Here is a 21587-nt window from a genome sequence, read left to right as displayed (position 1 = left end):
TTTACTCCATCAGCATGAAGTGCCAAATTTATCGTGATGCCACATTGTAAGGAAAGTGATCATGTGTGCGGAGACGGACGGAAATCTATCCGCATCACAGGCGTTCAGAGAACCCGAAACTTGCGTGCGGGACTGGTGCAAATAGGAGAGGATTTTTGCCAGCAACGTGGAAGGGTTTCAGTGGACCGAAGCAGGACGTATTCTGCAACAATAGACTTTGGCGATCGTATCGCCGAGGCCGCGTATTGAAAGTAATCTGCGACGGGGAGAGACTCCGCCATGCGCTGTGTTTTCGCCGCTTAGTTTGCGTTTAAGTGAGAAGCGTGCTAGTACGAAGGTCGGTTCACTCGCCACTACTGCTGCGCTGCCTCAGTCCAGCGTTCTGACAGTTTCCACGGTCAACGAGTGAGATGTGTTCATGTTTGCTTGTGTGTGTGGGGCACCATGCTTGTTAATTAGTTTGTAACCGAATGTTTACAAGTTCATACGGGCGATCCTCACTTCTATAGCTGTCTACTAATTTGCTATTGCAACGATGTTTCGCCTTTCGGACGAAACTGCGACTTTTTTTATTCATCGCAACTTTACTGCATTGGGCGTAAATCTTTGTTTTTACATATGAGAGAAAGTTGTATTTCTGTATGAAAGCATGAGGTGCGCGGTACTGTAAAGGACTTTTTTTTTTCTCTCTCTCTCTTTTGGTCACGGAAAACGGGTGCACGTTACAATAGAGAGCACGTTAGAATTGTGTAAATACAGTACATATTTGGGAGGGTGCAATGGGAGAGCGTAAATAAGGATACATACACTGGGTTGACGACACAGCGCTATCCGATCATCTGTTTCTGTGTCTTCTGCGTAAATGCAGCTCTCCAGGCACGTTTGCACGTGCCAGTGCGTTCAGTTCGGCTTAGAACGTTTTAGCACAGTGCAATGGGCAACTCGTTGCTACAGTTTGCTCCCAGATGGGTATGTGCCACTGAATGAGGTTGCACATTAAGCTGTGTTAAAACGTTCTAACTTAAGCTCGTGGCTTCTGTTGCCTTACGGCCATTGGAGCTTGCAGGTTTTCTGCATATTCGTGTCCATTGACAGTACAGTATAAACCAAAAACTGAAGGTGATGCCTTCTTTGTGAACCGATTGTTTCTTTTAACCATGCAAGTTTATGGTTCCTTTCTTTTCTTGTGCTTTCATGCTAAAGTTGTAACTGTGTCTTACATTATCGTGGGAGCACTGCAGTAATTTTGAGTGAGCAGTTCTGACTCTTCACGAGCAGGCGGTGAGGACGGCATCCATCACTTTGGCTGGTGTACTGTACCTCTACATGGGCAAGACACTGAGGACCTTGTTTGAGGGGGAGAAGGCCACCCTCGTGCAGCAGCTTGATGCAGAACTTGCAAAGGTTGGCAGTCTCTATACTTTTCTCGTGTTTCGATAGCATTCAGTCATGGTTTCATTGAAGTGCACTATATGTGTGTACACTATTGCATACCTGCAAACTCTACCGAATTTTCTGTTAAGCTTATGAATGCAAGCTCGTTATACGATTTTATGAACGTTTTGTCTAGTTTTACCAAAAACCAATTCCGTTCAAAGTTTTGCTCATTTTTGTCGGGCCATACCCTCGGAAGTCTTCAGATTCTGATAGGACACCAGAGACATGCCTGCTTGGAATCGGTTCATTTGTATACAAGTTCTTAAAGCGGGTGACATCTGCAACAACAAAGTAACTGTTATCAAAAAAAGCAAAAGAAGTGTTGCTTGTCAATTTGGGCTGGTCCACGTTTCCTGCTGCTTGTATGCTGCATCTAAAGGTAAATAGTTAATAATGTACGTATGCGTCCCGCAGAATGTTTGTAATTGGAGTAATCTTTTTTAAAACTGTGCATTATTCCCCCTCCTTCCTTTACTCTCAACCCCACAGGGCGTTCTAAAAAATTTGCAAGTTTCCAGGTTGGCATGTGTACTGTCTGTAAAGGAATAAACGTGGACCGTCGCGTTTGTTGACGTGCGGTGAGGAAAGACTCGAAGGCGATATTGGGACGGGTTGCACAGACACACATATAATTCACACTATTATTTTACACAGACACAAGTAAGATTCACTAACACCTAGTATTTGCTAGCGTATGAAGCCCTACGCGGCAGACTACAAAGTTCCAGTCCCTAGCCCATTAACGCGCAAAGTCCGAGCGTCGCGGTATACGGCCCCCCAGTGGTCGCTCACGTGTGGTCGTGATGGCCTTGACACGCCGAATGCGTCGGAGGTGGCTTGGGTAAGCAGTGGCGGTGACGCGGCGACAGCCGCTTGGTTGGTGGCTCAGGATTCTGACGCCGGAACTGTGAACGCAGCAGGCTCCTGAGAGCACTGGAACTGCCAGATCTCGGGAACCGGCCAGGCACGGGACACGGGCAGGACCTCGGTTCGGTGGCTTGCGACCCGTCACGAGGCGGCCCAGCGATACACCCGGGTAGCCCTCTCGGGACTGCTTCCACGAACCTCGCTCGGCCCGCGTTCGATCGGCCTTCGTGGCCGCAGCTGCCCGTTCGCTTGTGTCTTCTTCTTCCTTTTCTTCTGCCACCAACCCTCGTGCTCTCTTATTTGCCGCGTCGTGTCGCATATGTAGCTGCCATCGTCGTCGTCTTTCACCACACTGTCATAAGGCAGGAGAATTGGTTTCGACATGCTGAAATCGGCGATTGAAATAATCTATCTCCGGTGACTGATATCAATAGGTGCGGTGTTGAACACGTCCGCAGTCATTCATCACTGTTGGCAAGTGTCTTCAAAAGTGCTTGTACATCGTTCAGTCCTGAGGACAGCAACACTGCTAAATTTTTGTCAGAAACATTGTGTTTGACTTTTCTTAACCTTATGCATATGAGCACTGACATAAATGAAATACATGTTTGGCCATTTTAGTGATTGCAATTGAAGCACTGAATGTGTAAAGTTGTAATGTTCTGTTTTCCACATCTCAGATGGAAGGTCAGAAGCCCCCTGCACCCATTCGCGGAGTGCCAGCTGCCTCGGTCAATGATGGTGGAGGTGATTCCGCGGAGAGTGCACAGGAGGCGCAAGAAGCTGCTCTTGACATGGAGGACTTGGTTCCTCGTACTGACATCAGGCAAGTTGTTATGCATGCTGTTTGCAAGAACCAAACCAAGCTAGACTGTTAAGTTCCTCTTCCTGAACTTTTGTCGATGTTTAGTGAGAAGAAAAAGAATACCCACCGTCTTGGCGTAGCAGCTGTGGTGTTGCACTGCTAAGAACAAGGTTGTGGGATCAAATCCTGGTCGCTATGGCCGCATTTCGATGGGAGCGAAACGCAAAAAAGCCGTACGTATGGGGGCACGTTAAAAATCTCCTGGTGGTCAAAATTAGTCGGGAGTCCCCTGCTGCGTCGTGCCTCACAACCAAATCGTGGTTTTGGCACGTAAAACTCCAGAATTCCATTCAAGCAAGAGAATAGAATCGGAAAGGCTTGATCTTTGATCGCAACCATATGAAGAAACGGACAGTGAGCCTAGAGAGGGATCATAGGGGAAATCATGTTTCATTGATTAAAGAAAAAAAAAAAAAAAAGTGGACGTTGTCGAAAAGCTGCAGTTGGAAGCCAAAACCACAGCATCTGTATTTTGCTTGTGGTGCTTTACCAATTAAGCTACCCTGGCAACCATCCATCTCCACACTTCGGTGGGTACATACCCACCTACATACATACATACATACTTACATACATACCCACCTACACCATACATACACCATACATACCCACCAAAGGTGGGTATGTATGGTGCGTACATGGTGGGTTTTGTGTACATAAGCCCTGCATTGCATGTTGGATGAAGAAGTCGTAGCTTATTTTGTTTCTCGTGTCTTTGTCTGTGTTATGTCCTTTTGATTGTGTAGCATAGCTAATGTGCATATATCTCAAATTCTCACCAAAGTTACCTGCAATAGCTGATATTTGGCTTGCCCACTGATAACTGCTGCAAATGTTGCTTGGCATTTACCTTAAAGGGACACTAAAGAGAAACAAAGTTCAGCTGGGATAAAAGAGGGACCTTGAGGAATGCATGTAGTTTTTGTTGGTGCAATGGCTCTGAGCACTGAGCCATTGCGAACGCCGGGGCTCATCGCTCGGCACCACATGAAAGGACACAGTCGGGTCAACACGGCCGCTGCCCCTGAACAAGCGTCGTGCGCCGTTGATACAGCCCTCAACACTACACACATGAGGCATTTTCTGGCTGTTTCCCGCAAAGTAAACGTTTTTTAAGCCACGCAACACGCAACCAAACACTGCAACACTGTAGAGCGGAACAGGCGCGCACGATGATGCATGGAGCAAAAACGAAACTACGAACCTATCACGACCGCATGTAACACCACCCATTTTATCTTATTACTTATTTAATTTTGCGCTAAACTTCTACGTCCTCGCTTGAAACGGCTTAAGAAGTTGGCAAATGCTGTTTATGTACGTTTAAGGCATATTTCATTTTGTGTTTATTAACAGCAATAAATCGCTTTCGACCAATCGCGGCCGGGCTACGTTTGTGATCTCCGACGTCGCGATCGTGTAGTGCGGGAAATTCGAAGGGGCGTCAGCACCTATCCTTCAGTTTTTCGCTATTTTCTCGCTTATTAAACCTCTGTTCGCAGTAAGAATGGTATGTCTGTGATCGTGATAGGATAATCTACCATTGCAGTTGAACTTCCGGTTTCTGTTTAGTGTCCCTTTAACTGTAATTCAGTTAGCTCGGAATTTGGTTCCTGTGGAAGGCTTTCTTGTGTAGCACTTTTTTTTTTTTTTTTTTTTCAAGATTTGGCTGGTTGAACGACTCGCTGTGCCTTTTTTGTTTTTGTGCCAGTTGCCATGTCGCTGATTCTGTTCACCTGGTGCCTTTATTAGGGGCATAAGGGGTTTTTCCACTGTTTCTGCTGGTCTTGGATGAGAAACAAAAGTGCTGCAAGATGACACACAGCATACCATTTTATTAGAATAATTGATTGCCAGACCCTCATTGAATCATCTTTGATGCCTTTTGCATTTTTGCACAGGAGTATTTTTGCAATGAGTTGGCAACAGAGGTGTTGTTTTAGTCCTATAGTAGACTCCGCAACATACTAATTTGTCACCACACTTGAATCTCTCTATGAATGTTGCATCCGACGTGGAAACATTTTCTTGTATCCAATATTTGCTGGAAACATACATGCTGGCAAACAAAAAAAAAATGCTTTTAAAGAAAACAGGCGATTGAATCTATGCGGAAAAAGCAAGCGTATGTAATGCCTACGACAGCCCGACAAAGGGTCTCCTGTTAATTTTGATGGCCTATCAAATGCTTGCCATACTGCTGTGGGGCATATGAACAGTGCTAAACTGCTAACGCAATTTGCACTGTCATCAATCAATATGCGACCACATAACCAGTCTGATCAAACTGGATCAGAACATTAGCTCTCTGGCTTGCACACCACTCAAGCCAAGCCATTGGCCAAAAGACACACACACACATCCAGAATGTGCTACTTCAAGTTGCTCTAGTTTAGTTAGAGTGGAACCTCGTTGATACTATCTTCGCGGGAACCAGAAAATAAAACGTATCGTCCAAAAATCGTATCATCCAAAGCAAGCCCCAAAATGTAAGAAAACAGGATTACTTGGTGACAAACTCACTAGCAAAGCTTCCTGTGGCGTCGAGTGATACTGCTTTGCATAACACGTGTTATGCGGAGCAGCATCACGACACCACAAGAACCGAACTGCTGCCAACACTTTTATTGAGCAATGTAAAAACAGCTCGTCAGTTTTTGCTGAACTTTCTTTTCTTCATAGTCCATAAACAAGTTCTTTTACGGAGGTCACGGCACCACGAGGCCAAGAATTCCGAAACAAAGGAACACCGTAGAGCAGCGTGACGCAACAAGCGATACTACTGGCAGACGAAGGCAGGCGCTCCTCATTCAGCCACGTGACCGCATGAAGATCTCGCCTGAAAAGCCAACCAGAACAAGCGCTGCGCGTGCGAAAGCTGACGTAAGCAGCTAGACGATACTACGAGCACGAAAATAGCGGTCGGGCAAGCCCGCACAAGTTTCCTGCGCCGCGGCCGGTCAGGAGGCGCGCGCTCCCTTCCTTCTTTAAAGAGAGCGCACCTCCAGATCGGCCGTGCCCGTGCGTACAACACTGAAGGGGGCAGCTCTCATTGGGCTGCTTCACTAGCAGATCGTTCGCCGCCGGGGTGTGCGTCAATTTAAATCGGTCCAGGACCGCTTCCTTCCACTGCACGAAAAACCTGCGTCGTAGCAGCTTTTGTGGCACATGGTTTGCCGGCGCGCAGTGCGCGGTTTTTCGCTAGTGTCGCCGGCCCTTAACACGTTGTTCCTGGGTCGTTGGAATGTAATTTAATTTAGTACACTTGAATATAAAGCTAAGAGTTTCAGAAATACCAGTTTGAAGTCTTATCATCCGATTTCAGGTGAAAACGCGATCATGTCAACCGCATGAAAATACATTGCGCCGGGAAACGAAAAAAAAAAAAAAAATGTATCGTCCCGAAAAACGTATTACGCAGAATCGTATCAAGGAGGTTCCACTGTATTTGACATTTTTTGCTACCAGAATACATACCTTGAGCTGCCGAGCAAATATTTGTTATACTACAAGCAATATTGTCTAAGCTCTAGCCTTTTCAATTTCGTTTAGCAGTAAAATACTTGATGAAATAAAGCATTCACAGCTGAATTTTAGATTTACTTTGCTATGTCTGGGTTTATTATGTCTGGGATCACAATATTAATGTGTCACTGTAGGTTGCAGATTGCACGAGGTATTTTTTCCACCACTGCTCTGGGCTTACTCTCGCCCCTTTCTTTTTCTCTCTGACCGAGCAGTGGCCAGCTGACCGAGTCTCTGCTATCAGAGCTGTCGGACAAGAATTGGAAGGTTCGCCAGGAGGCCCTCCAGAAGCTGGCAGCCATCGTGGACCAGGCCAAGTTTATTTGCCCGGAGCTGGGTGACCTGCCGGGCCCGTTGCGAGCACGATTACTCGACTCTAACAAAAACTTGGTGGGTGCGACAGCCTGGTACAGAGGTTCCCATGTTCCTCTGTGTACTCGAGTGCGTTGAGGTTTTTGGAGTATCTGCATGGGCGCTAATTAATTGTTCGTGTAAAAAGAAAGAAAAATGTATTGGGGTGTTTAAAAGTAAGCAAAGGCTCATCCTGAGACCTTTTGTGCAATGTTTCTCCACAGAAAGGGCCCAGGTTCTTGAAAATGCCTTGATCTGTTGCATCAGGCTGACCAAATTCAATTTGGGAATAGGATTTCTTTTCTTTCCTATTAATTGACAGTCCTGCTTTATAGTAGTGCAGTTTTAAAGGTATACCAAGTAGTGCCAGTATTATGTTGACCTTGTCTCATCCATTTTAAAGAAATTTTGGTTACTCCCGATTCGAGGGTCAACCTATATGCAGATGTGGAGTCTGCTGAACAGTCTTTGCATTAAGCTGAAATTTAATCATTGGCTTCTGCTCGCAGTTCAGTGTGGCATCAATTTCTCGATGTTTTTTGAGCCAGAGATATACAAGTGCCCTCTTGTCCATGCAATCGTGTCACAATGTCGAGGGAAGTGCTTCCTTTGAATGAAAATCCTACCTGTCGCTCAAACGGATAGTTGCAATATTGTAAAATGCTGGCCAGACATGGGAAGCACAGCATTTTGAAGGGTTAAGTAAATTATATGTAGTGCAACTGTCATTCAATATTGTTTGTGAAATGCTCCATTTCGATGGTGCCTCGGATGCCTGGCAAAAGAACATGGCATTGACAAACAGCTGCATTTTCATCGGGAGTAATGGCGAACCAGACGAGGTGTAGGATTTCTGCAGTAGATGGTAGGGTTCAGGCTTTGGGATTGCAGGGGGCGGCTACTTATATTCGCTCTCCTTACATGCAACAAATGCAGTTATCTACTAAAGCGAGCTTATTCAGTATTTTTCTTAATATCTCTTCAGCTGGGAGCAGAATTGGGCGTGTGCATTACTTGCAATGCCATGTCCATGAGGAAAAATTGTAGACTAGGCTAATTTTGACCTCTGGTCATGAATATAGTTCTGATGAGCATGTGCTTTCGGTCTGTGCTCCTGTCTTTCAGGCTATCCAGGCCCTGAACATATGCCAGTGCCTGGGTGCAGCCCTAGGTCCCCACTGTGGACCCTATGTTCGTACTCTTGCACCTGGAATGTTTGTTGCGCTGGGTGACAGCAAGGTGGGTCTCTGACAACTTTCTTTTTAGAGGAGCATTGTCATGTGCAATCACTGATCTTGGCATTCAGTGCTCACTTTTGTTATTTGTACTCGGGGGTACTTGTGTGCATAACAGACGTGTAGTAAACATTAACACAAACACACAGGAAATATGTGCTGCACGATCGACAATCGTAAGATAACACAAGGCAGTGGGCATTGTCCCTTCCTTTAACAGTGGGCAAGCTGTAGTTAGAACTGCTTGCTTCATGCCCAGACCGATTGCTCATTTAAAAGGGCATCTATATATGCGGTGTATGAAAGCTAGCAAAAGATCCTTTACAAAAGCTAGCTTGTGCGTGCGTTTTGCTGCTCGCAATCACTGTAGTGGGTCAGGCTCCTGAACCAAAGTTGGGTAGATAAGCTTGCTTACTGTGGCTGGATTCCTTTGCACCATCGGCCCTATTTCAGTCTGTCGCACCAAATCGTGCTGTTGCTAATTGTGGACCCCTGCCTCCATCAGTTGAGAAGTTGGCTTTCTTGCAAAGCTTCTGATGTCTGAGCTCATCACATTTTGAAGGGCAGAATTGTGAGGCAAAAAAAAAAAATCAAAGCCTTTTAGTAATTTTAATTTGTTTTAAATTGCAGCAAAACCCTGTTAACTCGAAGTAGTAAAAACTGGGGGAAATTTCGAGATAAGCGGAGTTTTGAGATAAGCAAATTCACAAAAGTATAAGGCCCTGGCCACGCAAAGGCCAGTCTTTCAAAGTAGGCGCCAGCAGCCACTAAATATACCAGGAGCGGTATTTTTGGTAGATCACGTTTGCAAGATATTGTACAACTTGGCACCCAACACGTCGGGCATCTATGAGCAACAGCAATCTTCGCATAGAGCCAAAGAAACGCTGTTGCACGTATGCACTGATGTGTCCAAAGCCTAGTAACACGAAATATCACAAAAGTGCTCGTATTCCGAAAAAGTAATCCACCGGCAATACCGCTCTAGGGACGAGGTTTTGTAGCCATCCCTTCCGCTCGATTATGTGTCACTCTTTCATTCGTTTTTGCCCACGTTTTCAGTGGGATAAGCCAGCCAGAGTGTCGCTATGACTACTGACGAAGCATGATAATGGCATCGGAAAAGGCATTGCTACAGAATTGCGGCCCTGAGCTTAAGAAAATACCAAGAACATCCGCAACATTCGGTGCAGCTGGCTTAGCCCATGCCATGGCCTAGTGCGCAGATCCACATGGAAACGCAGAGCAAATAAGTAAGCTGACGACTCTCCGCGCGCACGTGAGCATGCATGTTGTGGAGTTCACGTGTACCTTCTCGTGCTCATCGTGCTTTGTCGGAGTTCAGAGGAACACTCCACCCGGATTATTACTAGGATCACAGCCGGCCGTGAACAGTAGATAAGAGTAGCGTAGAATACAGCACTGGTGTTCTTTTCATCAGAAAAATAAGTGAAAAGTAATGTTTGTCATTGTTGCATTTACTAGAAACCTTTATTGTGCAGAACAAATAAGTGCCATTGGGCGGGCATCAACGTCAATGCTACTTTTGTAATGTGCCACAATAGTAGACAGTCTAATCACGTGCATTGTGTCATTTGAGCGTGGATTGACTTGCCATCATCAGCACAACATACATTCAAGGGCTGAAACTCTTCACCACAAGGAACGTATTTCTGATAAATGTTTCACGTTGGTGCCATTAGGGATCACCCGGTATTGGGAACAATATGACGAAATGGGTCATATTGTTTCCAGTGCTAACGTTAAAAGTGACTCAAAGCATGGGAAAAAAAAAAAAAAAAAAAGGTTGACAGCAGAGATCAAGACTGACTTGCATGCCTTTGTTTTCTGTCACCGATCGTGGTGAACTGTGTTAATCTTTATCATTCTACTGTACCGCCCAAAGTAAACGGTAGTTTTTGTTATTGCATAGAGCCTCTTGATAGATTTAGCATGTTTAAGGTGGCAAGCTGTCGGGACACGCTTGATATACACCTAAGCCAATAGTATCTTATGGTTGACCGACATCAATAAAATTTGGCGAGTGCCAACGCTGGCCGATGCATACGCAGAAAATGCGTTAAAAATTTGTTCCTTCTAGTTCGGGCTTTATATTGAGTTTATACTTGTACTGAGAGTTATACCAGAGTTTTTGGCTTTGTGCAAAGTCGCACACTCTGGTCTTCTGACTAAGTGTAACATGCTCACAAAATACGTTGATGACGGTCTGCCCTTCCACCAGAACATGGTTCGTGCGGCTGCACTTTCCTGCCTCAATGAGTGGTCTTCGCATGCCAGCCTGGGGACCTTCTTTGAAAACGAGATGCTCAAGGATGCACTTAAAGCAGAAAACCCCCTGCTTCGATCCGAGGTGAGCCCTTTTGTGTCCATTGTCGAGTGTCTTGAACTCTTGGACCACCATTTGTTGATGCACTCTCGTAAACATAATGGTAAACACGATGGTCCTTGAAAACGCTTCAGTAAAACAAGGAATTTTGCTCAATGCCTTGAAAGTCCAGAAATGTTTATTAATCCCTGGAAAAATAATAATAAAAAGGCTTTAAATTTCTACAAAAAAGTAAACTGTGGGTCTTAACGTCCCAAAACTGCACAGAAAGTCATGGAAGTACAGTGGAATCTCGATGATACGAATCTCGCGGTGTCAAGAAAAATATTCGTATTAGCCCAAATTCGTATCATCTAAACACAATTAAAACTAGCTAAATTAAGGGGGGACGCGGGGATCAGATCGCGAAAATCGCGAGAAAAATCGATTTTTGAAAACCACGCGTTTGGCTATCTGCAACGCCTAATCTACGCTGCATCAAAATGGTTTGGCTGAAAACGCACTGAAAGTGCCCGAAAAAGTTTAATTCGTCAGTGCGCAGGGCGAGAAAACAGCTTTAAATCGCGCAAAATCACCGCAGTTCACGGAGCCATATCTCGTATTTCCCGCCACCGAGCGCCGCCATCTTGGTATCGTTCGAAAGCTCAAAGTTTCGCCGTTCCGCTTCTCAATTCGTCCGTCGTCGCCAACTTGTAAAAAACGCACAAACACCAAAGAAGCGCGGGTCTGCGATAGGTAGTCACACGGGCCCTCTGATAAAAGCGGGCCTCCGATTGGCTGCCGTGCTGAAAGGCATCTCTCCATTGGTTGCTGCTGTGGCAGGGGCAAGATGGCAAGCGCAGTTGTCTGCTTCGTAAACCACGCCGGCGTCTTCACTTGACACACAGAATTCGGATTACTGAACTCCCAGGTTAGTGATGGATCGTCGCTCGTTGGCGAATAAACTTTGGACGAAGCATGCCTTCGGAATATGGAAGTGCTCCTACGGCAAGAAAAATACGGCGATTAGCGGGAGAAGCGAAGGAGCACCCGACTGAACGAGCGCAACCTTGCACCGTGGATTACGTGCCGCGCTATCTTGCACCGTGTGACTCCAGCAGCGAAACCCACAATCGCCCTGTGCCATCGGCACCGATAACGCAGCCGACGGAAGACGCGCCAACGGAGGCTCCCGCGCCTTGGCGTACGGCCGCGCGAATCAGCTGAGATCGTATCTCGGTAGACATAGCTCGCTGCGACTAGGCAAAATGGCGCAAAAAATAACGCGGCCCGAAGCACGGCAGCCACTCCGCCCGATGGCACGCGGAAAAGGAGGAAAAGCACAAAAGCAACAAAAGCGCCACCGCTTCGAACTCTTCGCGCCCATTCGCGGCCTCCGCACTGTCTGGCGTTGCGTCCGCGCCTCCGCACCAAAAGAGAAAGGGAGAAAGCGCGTGACTGCGCGCTGTTCTCTTTCGCGGCCGTCGGTGGGGCGGCATTTATTCGTATCAACCGACGCGGGTCGAAAATCGATTCGTAACAACCGTTTTCTAGCACGTTGCAAAGTAATGGGGCTCGGCCGGGACCGCAGAAAAATTCGTATCATCCAGGTTCCACTGTATATTGTAGTGGAGGGCTCTGGATTAATGTTTTTGACTACCTTGGGTCTGTCAAATGTACAGTGCAAGAACGTTTTTGCATTCCACCCCTATTGGAGTGGGGCTGCAGTGGTGGGGAATCAAATCCATGACCTCGTGCTCGCCAGTACAATGCCATAACCACTGCGGCAAGTCCGAATTTCCCTAGGGTGCCATCTCCCCTTGCCAGTACACTGTCCCCTGACCGAAGTTGCTCTCAATAAGAGAGCTGCGCCTTGCAACTGACCTCGCAACAGCGAGGTAACTCTTTAGTTGCTGGAGATTAGTTCCTTGAATTAATGAATCAATCAAATCTTTATATAATTTTCCTTGCAACTAATTATGATTAATACATGCAGGACCCCACACTGGAGTTGTGTGATAGGCCCACAGATTTAGAAAAGAAAGTTTACACCCACAGATTTAGAAAAGTTTACATAAACTGGCAGTTGTAAACAGAACGTACTTTTTTTTTTTTATTACTCCCGTCTCTAATGCCCCGAGGGTATGTTAAATAAGAAATACCGTAAAAACCCGCGTATAATACGAGGTTTTCTTCTAAATTTTACGATGTAAAATTTCTGCCTCATATTATATGCGGATCCCAAAGTTTTCAGCGTAAAATTTGCAGTTTCGGGTTCGTTTTTGCTCACTGCTATCATCAAGACTCGTAGCGGAGTATGCGTCATCTTGCGGTGGCGTCGGTAGGCTGCTGCTGCTTTCAACGGGCGCCATTTTGACCACGCTAAGAATCGGCACGTTCGCTAGTCTATCTCGCACGATGTCGGGACCGCGAAAGTAGTGCCCAGCTGCTTTTAAAAGGAAAGTTATTTTAGCTGCCGAGGCCATTGGAAATTGCGCCGCAGGGCGGCACTTCGGCGTCACCGGGGGCAGCGTTCACGGCTGGGATGACATCCCAGTTGCAAAGTTGCAACGGCGGCAGATAAGCGCATTTGGCCTTGGCAACGCCGTCGCTTCGGTGGCAGTGGCTCCCCTCGCCATCCCTCTCAACTTCCTCGTAGCTCCCCCCACCTTCGACTGGCTCCGCGCCCGCCTGCCGCCACTCCCATCGGCGCGGCGCCAACTTAGCCTTTTCCCTGAAGTTTCGTTTTCTGCCGTTGTCGGGAAGTTGGCCGAGACGTCGGCTCCTACAAGCGTGCTCCGGCGCGACGGTGAAATGGCGACCTTGCTATTTGAGAGTAAAATTGCCGCCGCGCGTTTTTTTTTTTCCGTTTTCTTTTTCTCTGCGTGGCCTTGAGGGGTCTATCCTAAGATTTTGCTGTATGGCGGTGTCGGAGCAATGCCGGTCGGAGGCGCCGCCGCGTGATTTGGAGCAGCGGCTGAGGGCATTGTCGGTGCGCCGTATGTTCGAATTAACCATCGCAAATGCTTTCGCGTTCGAATTACCGGGCGTTTTCGCCCATAGCAATACACATAACTTTGACGGGACCACAGCGTCAGTTTGAATTAAGTGTGTTCCGAGTTAACGAGATTAGATTCTCAATGCTTTCTGTGGGTTTTCCTCGCTCGCATTATATGCGGGTGAACTTTTTTTTTTTCGTTATTGCTATCCCCAAATAACACCTCATATTATATGCGGGTTTTTACGGTATGTGTCATAAAGAACACCTAAGAATTAAAGCTTTAAACCAGTAGAAAATTCGAAACAAGGCACACAAAGCCAGTGGGAAGACCTAAATTAGTACAGTCGAATCTCAATAGTTCAAACTCGAAGGGGCCCGAAAATTTGTTCGAATTAAAAAGAGGTTCGAATTAACAGAAAGACGTATTTTTGAAGTATTCGAGCACCATAGTAAGATGAACGAATGGTGCGAGTCTTGAAATTTTCCGGCGCACAAGCGCATAGCGAGTTGCGCCCATGCCGGCCAACGCTCAGTTCCCGATAACGGCAGAAAGCGAAACTTCAGTGAGTGGACGGCGCCGACATGGCGACGGGCGCGCGTGCGGAGACCGTTGAAGGTGAGGGAGGAGGGCAGCAGGAAAGCAGATTTGGCCTCGGCAACTCCGCCGTTTCGGTGGCAGTGGCTTCGGTGGCTCCCCCTCGCCCTCTCTCTCAACTCCCTCGCAGCTCCCTCACCTTCGACTGTCTCCGCGCGTGTGCGTCACCGGTACAGCCGGCTCAGCGCAGATTAATTAGCCCGCTCCTTGACGTTTCGTTTTCTCCCGTTATCGGGAAGCGAGCGTTCGCCGGCGTGGGTGCCGACACCGCCGGTTTAGCCGGCCCGGCGCCAGCTTGGGCTGCTCCCTGAAGTTCGTTTTCTGCTGTTATCGGGAAGCGAGCGTTTGCCGTCGTAGGCAGTTCGTTGGCCGGACTGGGCCTCCGCCGCTGCATGAAGGGGTCTCTCCTAAGCTTTTGCTCTATGGCGGTGTCGGAGCAATACCGGTCGGAGGCGCCGCCAAGTTATTTGGCGCGCTGCTGAGAGCATTGTCGGTCCGCGGTATGTTCGAATTAACCGTCGCAAATGCTTTCGCATTCGAATTACCGAGTGTTTTCGCCCATTGAAATATGTACACATAACTTTGACGGGACCAGAGCGTCAGTTCGAATAAACCGGCAGTTCGAATTAACGAGATTCAACTCTAGTTAGTTGCTAAGGAACATACACATGGTCACTAATATCGTAAACATTATAGTAATTAAACTAAAGTGTACGAAGTGTTCGTTTAAATGCATGGAATGTTATTAAGCTGAAGCTGTTCGGTAATTTGAAGAAACTGCACAAGCTGAATAGGCAGTCAAAGACAGCCATTCACTGCACTAGCTAATTCGACGTGATGGCTTAGTGGCTATAGCGTTCTGCTACTAAGCATGAGGTCGCGGGTTTGAATCCCGGTCGCAGCAGCCGCATTTAGACAGGGATGAATCGCAAAAACGCTCTGGTACTGAAATTTAGGTGCACACTAAAGAACCCGAAGTGGTCAGAATTAATCCAGAGCCCTTCACTACGGTGTCATTATTAAACCACTGTGTAGTCTCGGGACATCAGGCCCCACAATTCAACTACGCTAATGTAGGCGCCCCTGCAACTATGTCCTGTTAAATCATCTCAGTCTTGATGGCGTATTAAATTGTGTGTGTGTGTGTGGGTGTTAAATCTTCCGAGCTATGTATACTGGTATCGCTTGTAGTCAAGGGTGAGGAGAAAATTCAATTACTTGACATAAAAAATGACTAACTGCTCTTGTCTGCCTTACTGTGACCAAGGAACCTGTACGAGCTTCGAAACAGTGCATTTTTCCATCTTCATCACCGGTGGTACCTATTTATCAGTGTCACCTAAAACAAGGCAACAATGTCGCCTTGTTTTAGGTGTGTAGATATTGCTCACAGTTTTCCAAACTCTCCTTCACTACCTGCTGTAGCAGCGTAAAGGCTCTGCATTCTCATACCTGCCAACTCCCGAATTTTTTATAAAGTTTATAAATTTGGGCTCATTTTACGAATGTTACGTGAATATTTATGAACAAAATTCTGTTCATGTCGAAGGTTAACTCGTCGATCTGTGAACCTTCCATTGGGATTCTTCCAATGGTGAAAGGATGGAAGAGTACTTGCTTCGAGTAAGTTTATAGACTAGTTCCTTAAGTTGCAATATCGGCAACAGAAAAGTCGGAAAAAGTCATTGTGATAAAAACAAAACAAAAAACAATGTGTTGCTTATCAGTACTTGTGGTTCCAAGTTTGCTTGTGCTTTGTCTAAAGGTTAATAATAAAGTCAATAAAGCACGTGCATTTCTGCATGTGCTCCGGGCAAACTTATTAAAAATTTTACTCTATTTCCTCCACACTCGGTGTCTGATTCGTGGGATGTTGCGAATTGTAATGTTGGCGGGTATACATTCTGTTGCTGAGCACAAGGTTGTGGGTTAGGTTCCTGGCCACTGCTGTCTCATTCTAATGGGGGTGGTATGCAGGAAGTACTGGTATGCAGTTCTTTAGGCACCTTTTAAAAAGACATTGAAAAGAGAGCCACTATTACCATGAAAAGAGCATTGGTAAGCCAAGCCCGAAAAGATGCGAAGAAATGAAGATTGGTGGCAAACGCTGCCTTGGAAGTACCTGCACCAGCTTGCAGTCACATTGTAGGTTTTGATGCTATTTGCTCAGGTCTAGAAAACTTAAGAACACTTGAACCTAGTCATTCATTACAAGCTGATATTGACGACAAACATTTGATTTATTTCTTTGTATTTATGTTCATTTTGTCAAGGTTTGACGGTAATAGAAAACTTATGGAGCAGCAGTGTAACTTTCAATAAAAAAAAAAAGAGCCGCTTCTGTGCATACTTTTTTCTTAATTTCCACCCACTCTGCCATATTGTGTATGTGTGTACCTATATATGTGTGTGTTCTTCCCACTCGTCTCCATAACGCTTTATGCCCTGGGAGTAAATAAACTCTGAACTTCTGTAACTTGAGTAGCAGAACAGGTGTAACCTGGTTAACCTTCCTGCCTTTCATTTTCTTTTTTTCCTTCTTTTGTAACTTGGATAGTTCACCTTGGTGAACTATCCTGGCATCGCCTTTCTTTCCTTTTATTGGTTTCTACAAATTCCTTTCTCTGCCATACACAGCCTTCCTCATATCCTGTGACCGCATAACACATGCCCGTTCATGCATGAACCCTGCTCGGGGAGCTTTGTTTACACTTCAAAACAAAAGTGATACACGTAATGGCAGAGTGCAAGGGCACATTTAAAAGCACCGTGTTGCAGCTGTTGAATCACAGGCATAGTCATTTCTTTTACTGCTTACGTCATATTTTGCTATCCAGCAAGGGTTTGTTGTGTGAATAACAGCATGTTGCTCTTTTAGAGCCACATGAAGCCAACAGACAATGAAGCCAGGAAAAATGGAGAAAATTCATGGTTATGAAGGCAACTGTTGTCTCTTGGCTATGTGTGGTTATAAATAGCAAAAAGGCAGCCCCTCGGTTCCCCTTATTATGAATTCAGCTTGCTTGTAGCATGTTGCTTTGTTGCTCAGGAGTAACGTTGTTGTTGTTTCCTTAGGCTTTAAATTTTTAGCTAGTCTTACTCTGAACATTCACTTGGGCAGCTTGTTGGGGTAGTAGACGAGCACTGGGGAGGAGTGTGGGAACCATAGCTAGAGTGGTACAGACAACTGAAAAAGCCATTGCTATTTGGATTACTGCAGTTGCTGTGGGGATTAGTAGTTTTTCAGTTGGAATACCAGACTCGGTAGTAACACTAGCATTTTCTTAACTAAAGGTTGCTTGCACCACAAAGCAACCTAGTGGGCCTTGTTACCCACTACACTGACTTGAGTCCTATGATGTTGTTCTGGTAACACACCATTGTCACGGTGTTGTTTCCTGGCTATTGTGGCTGCAGTCCAATGAGTTGTATCCAAAAAAAATGGCCACTGTGACGTGTTTGCAGCTCCTGCAATTGTTTCTGGCACTTGGGCGCACACACTCGCTAACTATTCCATCCTTCACAAGCAAACCAGAACTTTGGGACGTGAAAGTCCTTGTGTTATTATTTTTGGGGTTGTATATAACCTTCGCTGACTCTTATTTTGTACAGTTGGCAAGTTCAAAAAAAAAAAAAGAGAGAGAAAAGAAGGAAGCCCCTCTTTTCTATGTTATTGTTTGCACTTTTTTCTTTCCTGCACATGAACCAAGCAAAGAATGTTTTCAAGCAGGATGCATGGCTTGTTGTCTTCTCTTTGCTGCACTGCGTCTGCACTGTATGGCTCAGAGCCCCCCTTTTTTTTTTTTTTTTTTCCCACATACTCGGAATGAGCTTCGCTCTTCGGTGCAAACAAAAGGGGGAAGTATGCTGTCGAAAAGTATGACGCTGGGTCTTCCTTTTCCTGTCACCTCTACTATTGTTTCGTGCAGTTGTTTGGCTGGCTAGCAGAGCGGCTGGGTGCATGCGACGCCAAGGGAGTGCCTGGTGCAGAGCTGGCATCGTGCCTGCCTCATCTCTACCAGTGCCTGGAAGACCGCAACGGGGAGGTCCGCAAGAAGGCTCAAGACCTGCTCCTTCCGTGCATGCTTCACCTTGGCTACGAGTCCATGGCACGGGCCACTTCCAAGCTCAAGGCTTCCTCCAAAACGCTAGTCATGGCGCAGCTGGACAAGGTGACTGTCATCATGCCGCCTCCTTTTTCATTGTTTCTAATACGCTATCTGGATTTAAATGGTTTGTCTGTGCACATTTTTGCAAGGACGTTTTGCCCAGCATTAGAATGGTGGACAAGTATTAGCTTTAGCTGAGCGTTGCTTACGGTCTGCTCTACTCTCTTTTCCGCACTCGAGCACTACAGAGACCAGTGATTCCGCGTTTGTCATAAATGTCTCTCAGAGACTCAAGTAACGCATACTCAGCTTGTCTGCAAAACTACAAAAAATGACACGTGGATGCACCATCGTACTCGATTCAAAATCCTGAGCAGTGGAGTGAAGGCAGCGACCTGCCTTTTGCTGCTGGCATGAGTGTTTGCACACATGCACTAGCATTCCTGTTAACCAACTGCATGCAAATTGTAAACATACACCCGTTTCAGCACAACAAACTACAAATGCTAAGTTCACTCTTTATTGGCTTGATTCTGCGGATGTCTTCGTGCATGGTGTCTTTCCTATGTGAAAATGGAACATGTTACTATAGTGCTGCCAGTTTTTAAAAAAAATGGACATGTATGTAAATTGCAAAACAAATATAGCTAGAAACATTGGGCACTGCACAAGATATCTTGTTGAAGTTATGGTCCCTGACCAAGTCTAAGTGAAAAACGGATGTTTCGGAACTCGTGTGGGTTCTGTGTTCACACATACAAAAGTATGAACAAGGAACCCACATGGGTTTCGAAACGTTCTTAACCTTGGCTTGGTCAGTGACTGCAACTTCTTTATCATGTTACCTGACCAGATTAGCTTTCATCGAACCCTTGTTCAATGTTGAGTTTTTTTTTTTTTTTTCTCGCCCACTTTCATTGTGGTCACTAGGCAGATTCTACTGTAACAATAGATGCATTAGAAGCAAGCTGTGTGCGTGAATATGCCAGTTCTTGTATTGGACTAAGCAGCATTGGACTTGTTTTGCGTTAAGAAATAACCGCCTGGGGAAACCATGACTGTTGATGGCTGCACACCATCACCTTGATTGAGACATTTGCAATGTCTGCAACATTATACGCCTCCCACCATTAACCTGTTAACTGCTGTGACAAAATTCAGAAAAAAATGCTTTAGAAGTGCAAAAAAAAATATTTTTCTAAAGTCATTGAGTATTATTTTCTTGTCAAAATTACATAAAAGTGAACACATACACTTGTGCGAAAATTGCCATGTGCAAAAATTGCCAAAATTTCATGACAAGTTATCTTGTCATTGCCCCCAGAGGACACTCATTGTGATGCCGAGTTACATCTTGTCATCGGCAGTTGATGGTTTAAAGGAATACAGACATGAGATTTTTCAATTGTTATTTTTTGCATTAAGTGAAGGTCAAGACCCTAGAAAAAACACTGGAAAGCAACGGAGTGCCCTAAATAACTTACTATACGTATTGCAGGTTTCTATGAACTAGCTTTGGTTCCAGTACCCAAGAGGTGGACAAGTTGTGATACACTGGCTCATATCATTTCTGTGATTGCTGTGGCCGCTACACATAAGCAAAGCCAGAAAGAACACTCGCTGCACTGTGCTGACATTGTGTAGAAATAAGGCTGTGCCATGACGTCTCAATAATGTTTGATGACACCATGTCTGGTATTTCAAAACTTCAAGACGAAGTTACATCTTGTTTCCCAACTTTCATATTTGATAAATATGCTCCTATCATGTGTGAAAAGCATGTGGTAGAAATTTAATTGCAATATTGCTCACTGGCAGTGCTGCGTAAAAAAAAATTGTGCAGGTTCGGCCGCAGCTTCCGGCCAAGGTTCCGCCCCAGGGCAAGGCCACCATTCTGAGGGGTGGGAGCTCCCATGCCGCGGCTGCGCCACCACCGATGGCTGCCCAAGCACAGCCGACCAATCATGCTGAGTCAGTCACGCCTGAAGAGGAACAGGGTGCTGTTGGTGGAAGTGCCGGCGGCCGCCTGCATAAGAGCAGCTCAAGGAGCAAGGTACATTGCACGAAAACGTGTTATGTTGATTTGAAAACGTGGCTGTACTAAGTGAGCAAGCAGGAGTCTTGAAGCTGTTGGCATCCATCACCGCTATTGTGCAACCCTCATAGGGCACCGTTCGCATGTCAAGTAAACATAGATAACGACGATATCGAGGGGCTTTCCTTGTGTAAAAGGCAAGTTAACGTGGTTAAGTTTAGAAAAACGTTTTGCATGTAATGGGTCAAGGTTGCGGCTACTGCTGTTATATTTGCAGATTGCAGTGCATGCGTGTGGGTGTGTGTGTTCTTTTAGCTGATAAATTGGGCATTTTGCTGTATGTTTATGCTGGAGTGGGCACATTTTCGTTTCCTGCGCATGCCATGTGTTAAATATTAGAGGAAGTTTTTACACCATGGTTGCCATATTCTGCCCTTTGTGTTTACAGCAGCACAAGTATGCCAGATTATTGTTCGCAAGTTTACCACTATGAGGAAAAGGTATTGTTTTAAAGAATGCTCTTGCTCTTTAAAGTGAGCATTAGCTGATTCTGCACCTGTAACGCAAGCTATGTTTTGACATCTCCACCTAAGATCTCATTCTATGCTGTTGTGGACATGTGGAAAAACAATCGTGATATGTGTTTGTCATGTTGAAATTGTATTGACTAGTGTGATATTGTTGCTCAGAATTTTCTCTGGTGTAGCTCAATATGATGCCATCTAAAGGCATCATATTGAGTTTCACCAGAGCTAGTTGCTGACCATAAAACTTGCTCAGCAAAAATCTCTCGGTAAAATGCATGAGGTCTTCTTCTTCAGAGTCGCTGGGACGTGTCCGACAGGCTTGTAAGTAATATTGCCTGCTACACTTTAGACAAGCAAGTCTGCTCATGTGTTAGCTAATTAAGAAAACATGTCTTAGTGCATCACTTCTTCATATTGTCAATAAATGAAAGAATTCTCCAAAAAGAATATAAGGAGCTAATTGGTTAACTCCATAGTATTCTTTTTTGAGCACATGCAATTTTATGTGGCTAGTAAGGGGTCACTTTTGCTGCAGCGATAATGCGAGGAGTTTCTTGTGGGCAATCCTGGGTTGGGATAAGGTAGCGACTCTATTACACTTTTTCCTTTTCGCACTTTGTCTGTAGTTCGAGCAGTACCCTGTAGCCAGGGTAGGCTAGTCATGTGCGGTAGATAAGAGAGTAATACTTAAATCATTACCTAACCTGGTTCTGG

At 45.6% G+C, this 21587-nt stretch overlaps 1 protein-coding gene across 2 annotated transcripts in view; it reads left to right on the top strand.

The window, feature by feature from the left end:
* LOC119450244 (cytoskeleton-associated protein 5-like) overlaps positions 1-21587 on the top strand; it is a 101314-nt gene that overhangs the window by 15918 nt on the left and 63809 nt on the right. For both annotated transcript variants that reach the window (XM_049665730.1, XM_037713631.2), the window contains exons 9-15: positions 1279-1404; positions 2985-3130; positions 6910-7084; positions 8171-8284; positions 10523-10651; positions 18132-18374; positions 20155-20364. In XM_049665730.1, coding sequence (XP_049521687.1) covers positions 1279-1404; positions 2985-3130; positions 6910-7084; positions 8171-8284; positions 10523-10651; positions 18132-18374; positions 20155-20364 — 1143 coding nt within the window. The remainder of the gene's footprint in view (positions 1-1278; positions 1405-2984; positions 3131-6909; positions 7085-8170; positions 8285-10522; positions 10652-18131; positions 18375-20154; positions 20365-21587) is intronic.

This window comes from Dermacentor silvarum, chromosome 4, assembly GCF_013339745.2.
Source record: "Dermacentor silvarum isolate Dsil-2018 chromosome 4, BIME_Dsil_1.4, whole genome shotgun sequence".
NCBI lineage: Eukaryota > Metazoa > Arthropoda > Arachnida > Ixodida > Ixodidae > Dermacentor > Dermacentor silvarum.
Note: the sequence above shows the minus strand (reverse complement) of the source record. Positions and strands in the feature narration are given on the sequence as shown.